At 47.9% G+C, this 12,274-nt stretch overlaps 1 protein-coding gene across 3 annotated transcripts in view; it reads left to right on the top strand.

Annotated features, from left to right (window-relative positions):
• Nucleotides 1–12,274, top strand: part of CARS2 (cysteinyl-tRNA synthetase 2, mitochondrial) — a 45,075-nt gene that overhangs the window by 8,725 nt on the left and 24,076 nt on the right. For all 3 annotated transcript variants that reach the window (XM_019443903.2, XM_019443902.2, XM_019443904.2), the window contains 4 exons: nucleotides 4,073–4,144; nucleotides 4,262–4,367; nucleotides 6,769–6,852; nucleotides 9,017–9,146. In XM_019443903.2, coding sequence (XP_019299448.1) covers nucleotides 4,073–4,144; nucleotides 4,262–4,367; nucleotides 6,769–6,852; nucleotides 9,017–9,146 — 392 coding nt within the window. The remainder of the gene's footprint in view (nucleotides 1–4,072; nucleotides 4,145–4,261; nucleotides 4,368–6,768; nucleotides 6,853–9,016; nucleotides 9,147–12,274) is intronic.

Here is a 12,274-nt window from a genome sequence, read left to right on the forward strand (position 1 = left end):
TCTCTCTGTCTCAAAATAAACCAAAAACAACAACAAAAAAATCATCTCCTACTTACACTATGAACAGGCTGGTAGAATTGGCTGAAAGATTCTGTATGCAGAGAGCGCTTAATTTTTGACCCCTGAGAATTTCCATACTTGTCCTGTCATATGATGCTAATGTGGCACTGGGTAGATCTCTTCAAGATATATCTGTAGGATGATAAAGCGCGTATCTGAAACATGGTTATGAAAACATCTATTTGTTTTTTAGCATCTCGCAAAAAAGGCCGTCTTTGATCCAGTGCAACCTTTTTAAGTGACGGCGGTATTCTTCGTGCCATCTGCTCCGGCACTTTTAAAATATTTTAAATTATAACATTATGCTTTTCTGAATCACTCCCTTGACTTTAATTTTTGGCTCAGTGTTACAGTTTGTCGGGGATAAAAACCACAGACGGGTTTCTGGGGTGAGGGTTTCCAGAGGAATATGGTACATCTGCATAGTCACCGTTTGTAAGAAAACTTGTAATGAGTGTGGCATAGAGATTTGAGCCAAAGGTATTCTTTCTGTGCTTCAAGAACACCGGCCCCTGTTGCTCTTCTTTCTGGGAGGAAGGCTGGACGCTCAGCGTGAGTGCCAAGGCCCGAGCAGTGGGACTCTTGCCAGGGGGAGAACCAGCTTGAAATGGTTTATGATGGTCAGGGCGAGCTGGACAGGAATCTGAAATCACAGGACTAAGACGCCGTTTGGGCACCTGCGTCCTACGGTTTGCTGGGGGGGGTGGGGAGTGGGGAGCAGTGCCAGCCCGATGGTAGTGGGATGACCAGCTGCCTAAAAATCAAATTTAAAAACTTTACTTTTAGAATATGATTCCGCTCCTCCCTGCAAAGCCGGCAATGGATTGATATTCCCCTTACAATTCACTGTCACTCAGCATTTCCGAACCATGCCCTCTGGGCTCGTGCGTGTGAGCTGGAGAAGCCACAGGCGGAAGAGGGGTTGCGTGTTTGCAGTATGGTACTTGCTAGGTCGTTACAGGAGTGTGTGTGTGGCCGTGTGCGTGAGTGTGCATGTGTGCAGCTGTGCGTGTGCGTGTGTGCAGCCGTGCGCATGTGTGCGTGTGCATGTGTGTGCAGCTGTGTGTGTGTGCTGCTGTGCGCACACGTGCATGTGTGTGCAGCCTTGAACGTATATGTGCGGCCGTGTGTGAGTGGCCGTGTGTGTGCGTACATGTGCTGCTGTGCGCATGTGTGTGCAGCTGCGTGCATTCATGTGTGCAGCCGTGTGCGTGTGTGTGCAGCTGCGTGCATGCATGTGTGCAGCCATGCACGTCTGTGCGTGTGTGTGTCTGCAGCCATGCGTGTGTGTGCATGTGTGTGCGTGTGCATGTGTTCTTACTATTCCCCTTCTTCTGAACTAGAGACCCAGATTCTAAAGTTCACACGGGACGGCACAAAAGCAAGAGTAGCAGGAAAGTTCTGTAAAAGAAGAGTATTAAGGAGGGAGTAGTCTGACCCGATATTAAAACATACTTTTAAAGCTATGGAAAATTTTTTGTTTTCATAATCTTTCCCTTTTCTGGCACAGTTTTGAGGTCAAACAGACCTACAGTCAATTGCATTTAGTGCACACGAGGCCCACAGCACGGTGACGTGTGCACCTGTGAGCCCGTCTCCCGTGTGCAGACGCATGTCTCCATCCATCCATCACCCTAAAAGTCTCCTCTGCCCCTGGCCATCCTCCCTCCGTGCCACCCTGCCCCCGAGCATTCACCAGTCTGCTTTTTGTCGCTCTCAAGGTTGTAGGAATTAAAGGTCATTGTACAGATACAATGAGCAGATAACAGGACACGTTAGAAAGTTGGACGTAGACACATTAAATAATGGAAATTTGTTTTATGGTAACGATGGCACTTCACATCAGTGGGGAAGAGAGGAATTATCCAGTAGAAAATGTTGACTGTTAGGTAAGCATCTGGGAGAAAAATAAACCCCAGTTGAATGTGTGCCTCAACCAAATCTAGGGCAGATTGGAGACTTAATATAAAAGAAATGGAACTCCAAATTACTAAAGGAACTTTGGGGCAGTTTTTATAGCCTCTTACTGGGGAAGGCTTTCCTAAATTTGTTTCCAAACCCAGGAGCCATTTGTGGGAAAAGATTGAGAAATATAATTTTTTTTAACGTTTATTCATTTTTTGAGAGAGACAGAGCATGAGCGGGAGAGGGGCAGAGAGGGGGAGACACAGAATCCGAAGCAGGCTCCAGGCTCTTTGCTGACAGCTCAGAGCCCGATGCGGGGGCTCAAACTCATGAACTGCGAGATCATGACCTGAGCCAAAGTCGGACACTCAACCGACTGAGCCACCCAGGTGCCCCAAAGATTGAGAAATATAAAGGATTGCTAAATATAAAAATTTTTTCTACGTGACCTAAGATAACCATAGTGTTGAAAGACTGTGAAAATAATTGAAATTCACATCAGAGATAAAAGGCTAATTTCTTTCATGTAAAAATACTTCCTACAAATCGGTAAGAAGAGAAACGGGTATGGTGGCCATACGTTCCCTGTGAATGTTTCCTAAACACGTGAGATGTTCACGCCCCCTCAGAGGAGGGAAATACATGTTACAGTTACGAGAAAGCATCCGTTAGCTGTCATGTTGACAGCGTCCAGAGGTGAGTCCCCTGCGCGGTTGGGGCTGGCCCCGCAGACACTGACGCACCCTCCATGGGGACTGTGGACAGTAGCCAGCAAGGGTATGTGCATGTGCCCTCTGCCCGGCTGTCTCAAGTCCAGGGCCGTAGCTCAGAAATGAACTTGCATGTGTGTGACGTGACGTGTGTCCCAGCAGAAGACAGCGTGACGAGGGGCCTGGGGAGGGGCTCTGAGTGTGGGTGTGTGATGGGAGGCAGTCAGGGGACAGGTCCAGGTGGTGGTGGTATTGTGTGCAGGCCGCAGGTTCAAGGCAGGGCGGTACATTTCAGGAGGGAGTTGCAGATACGTGTGGGGGGGTGCTGGGTGTCGTGTCTTCAACAGAGGTGTTAACCAGCATCGTCCATTCACACCATTGTCTTCACAGCCGCACCGAATCCTCGTGGCAAACTTGGGGGTCATCTCTGTGTTGCAAAGAAAGCCTGAGGCACAGGGGTTCATTGCCTTCCCTACGGCCATACAGCTGAACCGCCCCTTTGTTCGCCAGGTTTATTTATTCAGTACCTGTCTGTTGGTGAAAATTTCTAGGATGATTATCTGTCTGGGGCCCTGGGCAGGGAAGACCATGGCTGCAGAGTGATGGGGTTGGAGGGGGCATCTCACTTGGGAAAGTTTCTTACTGTCCGGGAAGCGGGAAACGGAGCCCTGACCTGGGGGCCAGGGGCTGGGGAGGAGCCAGGGCTGCGGAGGCCAGTTGAGGGAGGGAGCGGCTCCCACTGCCTTCACATGCCCAACAGTGTCCGGTGCCGTGTCCTGCTTTTGGTCTCTGAGTGTTTTTTTCTGCTGATGCCGAAAAGTAAAAAATACTTTGGGAGCCTGGTTTTGTGCGCCAGCGCCCTCTGAGAAGCTGGGGCTGCAGGTGCGCGTCCCCATATGCCCCAAGCGCAGAATTCCACGTCTGTCTCCAGGGCCGGCCTGCCCACCCGCCCTTGGGTGGAACACTGCCCGCCCACTGCCCTGTGTTCAGGTGCTGTGTTACTTTCAAAATACTTCCCCGAGTTCCTCTTTCATGTATTTTTGACTTGTTTTCTTTTGCCCCCTGAGGGGTAAGGGATAAGATAGGAACCCAAGTTTCTGCTTATTATGTAGAATAGATTGAAGTAGCTTGCCCTTGCCCTTGCCCTTGCCCTAGAAAAGTGGAGGCTTTTGTGTGTGTTTTTGGGTTTGAATTACGTAACAGAAATCGTCACATTGTTTATTCCTTTTTTCTCTCTAACCAGAACACGGGGTCTGTAATGAGCCTTCGTGACTAGCTAAGTGACTACAAGGACTTGGAGACCTGACACTGAGAGCCCCTGTGTGAGCCGGCCGTGGTGAACTGAGGCCAGCCGCGTGGGGCTCCACCTGCTGACCAGCTCGCCTGTCTCTCTGCAGATGAATGTGTCACCTGCTTCTCTGGCCAATCTTTACGAAGAGAATTTTAAACAAGACATGGCAGCCTTGAAGGTAAAGCGTGTTGTTGAGTCCTCTCACCACAAGGGGGTGCCATGAGCGGTGGAAGCCAGCACGGTGGACCTCCACTTTTCACCCGCCGAAAGTCACTTCTCCTTTGCCTTCCGTCAGGTTCTCCCCCCGACAGTGTACTTGAGGGTAACTGAAAATATTCCTCACATCATTTCTTTCATCGAAGGAATAATTGCTAACGGGCATGCTTATTCGACAGCACAAGGTAGGGTTATGCTGCTTGAACTGATCATTGGGGAAACGCCTGTAGGGTTTGGAGGAACTGGACACGTGTGAACGACTTCCTGGAGTAAGCCGGATGGTTTACTGTCTTTCTTGAGGTGATTCCTGTGTGAAACGTGAGATTTTCTTATGGTTATTGTACCTCTTGGCGAAGCTGTTGAATCCGTTCTTTTTAAAAGTATTTTCCGTGGTCACAGGAAGACATGAACATCTGGAGAGCTCACCTAGATAAAGCAGTTACCGCGGCCAGGTGGCAGGTGTACAGGTGTTCTTTCGAACCCTTCTTTTAGCATGGTTGCAATTTTCCATGACAAAAAGCTGGGGACGAAAGCCGTACCCTTAAAGTTGCACATTTTGTTAAAGACTAGCCCTCTGACATTTTTCTCTGTGTGCGGGTGTATGTTTGAGGGGCCAGCGAAATCGGGCTGTGGACATCCTGACCCTCCCACGTGCACCTCTGAGTAAGAGAGCACCCCGCATAACCGGGGTCGTTATCCGACCGAGGTGCTGGACAGTCCCTACCGCATCCTGTCCTCCACATATTCACGCCCTGCATTTGTCCCTGCCTCCCCCAGCCTGGTCCCCTGCTGGCTGCCCACTGTCCGGGGCTGTGCCTTCTGTCTGCGTTACCACTGGTCAGCTGTTTGGGGGGGCCCCTTCCTCTGGCTGTGTGTGTATGTGTGTCCCTCTGGCCGAGGTCTCCTGTCCTCGGAACTTTTCTCCTGGCATTTCTGCCTCTGGGATGTCCTTCACTCTCAGCTGCACCCCCTCCCCCTCCCCCCGGTCCTTCCTGATCCAAGTCCCACCTGTCCTGGACCCCCCAACCAAAGCTTTCTCCCTCCCAGAACGCTGCTTCACCGCTCGTGGTGGAAAGCGGACTTCGGCCCTGTTCTGGTGCCGGTGCTGTGTGGTTGGTAGCCACGCACGTGCTGCCTGAACTTGCTGGTCATGCCCTTGTGTTTTGTCACTTTTTGTCATTTCTGGGGCCACAGGAACCTTGTGCTGTTAATGAATGACCCACCAGCATGCCCAGCCTGGGGCTGGGAGAAACGGGTATTGTGACGTTTGTTGCAAGTAAATAACAAGTTAAGTCACAAACTGTAAGGCCTGAGGGTGGACACAGCTTCTGCAGGTCACTGGACTTACTGGCCGGAAGCATCCTTCTTGCAGGGTTCTTGCTGGGAACACAGACCCATGTGAGGGGCCCTGGGTCCCCCAGGTCCCCGGACCGTGCGCTGCCTCTCTCGGTAACCTCTGCGTACACAAGAGCATGCGTTTTTGGTTTTGTTTTTCCTTTACCTTATTTAGATTTTGTTTCCAAGAAGAACTTGTTTTTAAGGGGCTTAGGGGACTGAACTGGAGTTTGCTCCAGAAAATACAAGAATTGTTTCCCTGTGGCCGCCCTGTGACGTGGAGTGAGACGCACCACCTGGAGGGCAACCCTCACGAGGGGCAGAGGCGCTCATCCGAACGCGCTTTATCATTTTATTACTGTGCTTTATTGTCAGTTTTTAATAATAGCGTAAATGTAATGAAGTCAAAGTAAACTGATGTTAACTCAAACTCCATTAATTTGAACTTTTCAACAGTTCCGTAAAATCTCGGTTGTAATTTGAATTTTGAACTCTTTGAGGAAACAGTTCAGCAAATCGGTAACATGAGCAAAGGTGAGGAGAATTGTCTCCTTTTGGAGAGCGTGTTGACGTTCTGACGTGGTGGACAGCAGCTCCCAGTGTCCCTACTTACCCTCGGCGTAGCTTGGGCTCTCATACGAGCTCTGGGAGAAGAGGGCAGGCTGGAGCAGCGCCCAGGCACCCAGGGCCCTTGTGTCAAGTCCTTCCCTGCCCCACCCCCACCCCCAGTCAGGATAGAGATCTGATGTCACAGTCCTGGCCACTGAGCACTGGGCTCCTTCCTGTGGCGGGGGGGGGGGGGGAGGGGGGGGCGGTGCTCCAGCACCCGCTTCCCCCTCGTCCATCAGGGTGCTCAAGTGTGGAGGTGTTTGGGCTCCAAGTGAAGAGATGGTCGTAGACATATCTGGGTCAAGACGGGTTTTTTGTAGCCGCAGAGCCCAGAGCTGAACGCAGGCTGCGGTAACACTCTTTTTCCCCTCTCGTGAAAAAGAACCACCTCGTTTGACGTAGATCTTACACTTGGGTTTTCACACCCACTCTGGATGTTCGTGATGTGTGCAAATGCGTGCTTTTATGAAATAGTGGTGGTGGCATGAATTCTGAGTTAGAGACAGAACAAAGGGGCCACGTGAAGGCCAGATGCCAGATTCTGAGTTTGAGTCCTAATTACCAGTCAGCTCCCAAGCCCGTGTAGATGCTGATACTTAAGACTTGAGAAATGATGAGTTTCTAATTACCTTTGTAAAACAGGCAACGTCTACTTCGATCTGCGGTCAAGAGGAGACAGGTACGGCAAGCTCGTGGGTGCGGTCCCCAGTCCCGCCGCAGAGCCAGGTGGGTGGACACCCCCCCTCCCCTGTGCTCAGCCTCCCCCTCCCCTGTGCTCAGCTTCCCCCTCCCCTGTGCTCGGCCATGGTGATGGCGCCAGACCGTCCATCCCAGCCGTGCTGTGCATTTAAGTCCCTCTTTTCTAAGAGAGGAAATTTGTGGAGTATGAGGTTCACACGGCAAGTCGTGAGTCTCCCCCAGCCCTTCCCCAGAGAGCACACGTTCACGGTGTCCCATCTCCCCACTCTCCTCCGCCTTGCTGGTGTGTTCGGTTCCACGTGTACTTGGCCATACGTTACATCCCCGTAGGTATTTTACCATATAGTACGTTCCTAGGGGATTTTAATCTCTTCCTGCAGTCCCTTCTATTCCAGTGACTGTTAGAATGAAGCTATTTTTGTGGAGAAGAAATGTGTATAGAGAAGTAAATTTAAAATAATTTTAGGGGCGCCTGGGTGGCTCAGTTGCTTAAGCATCCGACTCTTGATTTTGGCTCAGGTCATGATCTCACGGTTCGTGGGATCGAGCCCCGCGCTGGGCTCTGTGCCGATGGCATGGAGCCTTCTTGGGAGTCTCTCTCTCCTGCTCTCTCTCAGCCCCTCCCCTGCTCTCTCTCTCAAAATAAATAAACTAAAAAAAAAATAATAATAATTTTAAAAGGATACTATTTAAAAGAACCAAATAAAAACAAGCAACATCTCAAAAGACAAATTGTCCAAGTCATTTCTGTCTTCAGGCATTATCCTCTGCTCTATAAACAATGCCATTTAAATTTAATTACTGACAGTATTATTTGACTCCTCAGAAATGGTGTCTGTTACTCTTAGTAGTATCCTCCCCTTCTGAAAGGCCAGAACCGAGGACCGCTGGACTGGCCACACGTGTTCATATGCGGTGTGCCCCCCGGAGTCACAGGACGAGCTTCTGAGACACATGTTCTAGCATCAGCAATGCTTTTGTGTTTTGATGGACTTTATTTTTGGGGGTACTTATAGACTCACAGCAAAACCGAGGGGAAGGAACAGAGATTTCCCACATTCCCCTGCCCCTACTCGTGCACAGCCTTCCCCATTATCAGTGTCACCCACCAGAATAGGACGTTTGTCATAGTGGACCTGTGTTACACATCATCACCCAGAGCCCATGGTTTAACATCAGGGTTCACTCCTGGTGTTGTACATTCTTTGGAGTTGGGCACGTGTGTAATGACACGTATCCACCATTGTGGTATCACACGGGGCCACCTCCCTGCCCTCAGACCCCTCCCCGTGCTCCACCTGTCCGTCTTCTATCCCTCCTGACCCCTGGCAACCAAAGATCTTTTATCATCTGCATAGTTCAGCCTTCTCTAGAATGCCATAAAGTTGAAATCATATACAGTCTGTGACCTTTTCAGACTTGCTTTTTTCACTCAATACACATTTAAACGAAAATGTGCATTTAAGCCACTAGGCCCCACCAGGACATGGGCAAGGGCAGAGCCCCTTGGGGACAGGGGACTCAACTACCTTCCACGTCTCTTCATGGCTTGATAGCTCATTTCTTTTTAGTGTCGAGTAATATTCCACTGTCTGGATACAACACGGTTTATCCACTCACCTGTCAGAGGGAATCTTGGCCACTTCAAGTTTTGGAACAGAGAGCCCAGTAGTGGTTCATCGTACAACCTCGTGTTATCTCCTGACCCTCCTCTTTGGGGTTTTCTTGCCCCTCCAATGTGATGGATATTCTGGTTTTTGGTGTGTGGTTTTTGTTGTTGTTATTTTTCTCTATATAATTCTCTTTTGGGGGGAAAAGTTACCTGAAACTCATTTGCTGGCAAACACAGCTTTCTCACAACAAGAATAAGGCAGAGAGAGCTCAGCTCAGTGCCCCCCTGGGAAGAGGCCTCAGTGTTTGTTATTTGAAATCCCGACTCGTTCTGCTTGGTGGGAGCTGGCCTTAGCTCTGCAGTGAGACCTCACAGTCCGGCATGTTTTAGATAAAAGCGTTGGGTAGTCCTTCCAGTGGCCACCTGGGGAGAGAGACCCGTGAATGAGAGATGTGAGGTCACTGATAGGAAGGCACAACATCTTTGGGTTGTGCCTCCTGCCTCCGTCTGGTGGCGGTGCTGTGTGGGTTTGCCTGTTGTAGATTCTCGCCCCTGATCGGTCACTTGATCTGTTGGCAGTTGATTCTGACAAGCGGCACCCCAGCGACTTTGCCCTGTGGAAGGCAGCTAAACCCCGGGAGGTGTTTTGGGCCTCTCCTTGGGGAAACGGGAGACCTGGCTGGCACATCGAATGTTCCACCATCTCAAGGTAAGGTTTTGTGTCGCCATGGTGGCTCACACAGTGCCCAACCTGGCTGGCACAGGGTGTGGGTGTGGACAGTGGGGACCATTCCGGGGCTTGGGAGGAAGGCTCCGGGCTCCAGAGGAAGGCACCAGCCGTAAGAAGGGAAACCAAACCCCGTCCAGTCCTAGCACCTGTTCTTTTTAGTGGAAAAGCTAGGTGTACAGGTCGGTTCTGGATTTCCCGTCACACACTGGACACTTCCAGGTGCCCCTTTGTCTTTCCTCTGCTGTGGGTTTGGGGCGGGCCCCTCAGGGACAGGGCACTAGACCACCTTCCTCTTGATTTTCTTCTTTTTTTCTCTTTCATTTTTTTATCTTAGTTCCGGTATAGTTAACATGCTGTGTTCTGTTAGTTTCAGGTGCACAACGTGGTGATTCAACAATTTCGTACTTTATTCAGTGTTCATCACTATGAATGTACCCTTAATCCGCACCCCCTATAACCCCCATCCCCCGCCCACCTCCCCTCTGGTGACCATCAAGTCTCTATAGGGTTAAGAGTCTTTCTGGGTTTGTCTCTTCTCCTTTGTTCATTTTGTTTCTTAAATTCCACACATGAGCGAGATCATAGGTATTTTTGTCTTTCTCTGACATATTTTGCTAGCCTTTATTACGCTGTCTAGATCCATCCATATTGTTGCAAATGGCAAGATTTATTCATTGGCTGAATACTATTCTATCGTGCGTGTGTGTGTATGTATTTATGAGTACATATATGTGTGTGTGTATGTATGAGTATATATATATGTATGGGTGTACATATGTATGTATCTATGTACAAAACAGTTTCCTTATCCATTCATCTATTGATGCACACTAGGGCCGCTTCCATAGTTTAGCTCTTATGAATAATGCTGAATAAACATAGGAGTGCATGTATCTTTTTGAATTAGCGTTTTTGTATTTTGGGGGTAAATACCCAGAAGTCTGATGACTGGATCCAAGGGTAGGTCTATTTTTAACTTTTTGAGGAGCCTCCATACTATTTTCCACAGTGGCTGCACCAGTTTGCATTCCCACCAACAGCACATGAGGGTCCCTTTTTCGCCACCTTCTCGCCAACACTGGTTGTTTGTTGTATTGATGATTTTAGCCATTCTGACAGGTGTGAGGTAATCTCGTAGTTTTGATTTGTATTTCCCTGATGAGAATGATGTTGAGCATCTTTTCATGTGTCTGTTGGCCATTTGGATGTCTTCTTTGGAGAAATGTCTATTCACTTTGGCCCATTTTTCATTGGATTCTTTGGGTTGTTTTTTTTTGTTTGTTTTTTTAATTTTTTTTTTTTCAACGTTTTTTTTTTTATTTATTTTTGGGACAGAGAGAGACAGAGCATGAACGGGGGAGGGGCAGAGAGAGAGGGAGACACAGAATCGGAAACAGGCTCCAGGCTCCGAGCCATCAGCCCAGAGCCTGACGCGGGACTCTAACTCACGGACCGTGAGATCGTGACCTGGCTGAAGTCGGACGCTTAACCGACTGCGCCACCCAGGCGCCCCTCTTTGGGTTGTTTTGTGTTGATTTGTATCCATACTTTTTCCTTCCTTCCTCCCTCCCTCCCTCCCTTCCTCCCTCCCTCTTTCAAGTAGGCTTCACACCCAGCACGGAGCCCAACACAGGGCTTGAACTTATGATCCTGAGATGAAGACCTGAACTGAGATCAGGAGTCAGATGCTTAACAGACTGAGCAACCCAGGCATCCCTGAGTTGTTTAGTTCTTTATGTATTTTAGACACTAGCCCTTTATCTGATATGTCATTTGCAGATATCTTCCCCCGTTCAGTATGTTTTCTTTTAGTTTTGTTGATTGTTTCCTTTGCTGTACGGAAGCTTTTAATTTTGATGAAGTCCTAATAGTTTATTTTTGCCTTTATTTCCCTTGTCTCAGGAGACATATCCAGAAAGATGTTCCTATGGCTGATGTCAGATCACTGCCTGTGCTCTCTAGAAGGATCATTATGGTTTCAGGTCCCACATTTAGAGCCATCATCCATTTTGAGTTTATTTTTGTGGATGGTATAAGAAAGTGGTTGTTTCATTCTTTTGTATGTAGCTGTCTAGTTTTCCCAACACCATTTGTTGAAGAGACTGTCTTTTTCTCTTTTTCTTGCATATTCCTGTCTTCTGTGTTGAAAATTGGCCATAGAGTTGTGGGTTTATTTCTGGGTTTTCCATTCTGTTCCATTGATCTGTGATGTCTGTTTTCACCAGTACTGTGCTGTTTTCATTACTAACACTTGAAGTCTACAATTGTGATATCTCCAGTTTTTTCTTTTTCGAGATTGCTTTGGTTGTTTGGGGTCTTTTGTGGTTCCATACAAATTCTAGAATTGTTTGTTCTAGCTCTGTGAAAAATGCTGTTGGTATTTTGATAGAGATTATAATAAATGTATAGATTACTTTAGGTAGTATGGACATTTTAACATTTGTTCTTCCAATCCATGAGCATGGAATGTCTCTCTTTTTAAGTAAGTTCTATGCCCAGTGTGGGGCTTAAACTCACAACCCCCCAAATCAAGAGTTGCGTGCTCTACCGACTGAGCCAGCCAGTTTTGTTTTTTTGATGAGTCTGGCTAGAGGTCTGTCAATTTTTCTGATCTTTTCAAAGAACCAGCCCCTGGTTTCATTGATGTGTTCTCTTGTGTGTTTTTTTGTTTGTTTGGTTGGTTTTGTTTGTTTTTTAGTTTGTATATCATTTATTTCTGCTCTAATCTTTATTGTTTCCTTCTTTCTGGTGGTTTGAGGTTTTGCTTGTTCTTTTTCTAGCTCCTTTATGTGTAAGGTTAGATTGTTCATTGAGATTTTTTCTTGCTTCTTGAGGTAGGCTTGTGTTGCTATAGACTTCCCTCTTAGAGCCACTTTTGCTGCATTCCAAAACATGTAGACCATTGTGTTTTCATTTTCATTTGTTTCCATGTAATGTCATTGATTTCTTGATTGATCCACTCATTATTTAATAGCATGTTATTCAATCTCCCTGTATTTGTAGTTTTCCCAGATTTTTTTCTTGTGGTTGATTTCTAGTTTCATAGTGTTGTGGTCAGAAAAGATACATGGTATGACTTTGATCTTATTCAATTTGTAGAGATTCAT

This window comes from Panthera pardus, unplaced genomic scaffold (genome assembly GCF_024362965.1).
Source record: "Panthera pardus isolate Hobbes unplaced genomic scaffold, ASM2436296v1 HiC_scaffold_1, whole genome shotgun sequence".
Classification (NCBI taxonomy): Eukaryota; Metazoa; Chordata; class Mammalia; order Carnivora; family Felidae; genus Panthera; species Panthera pardus.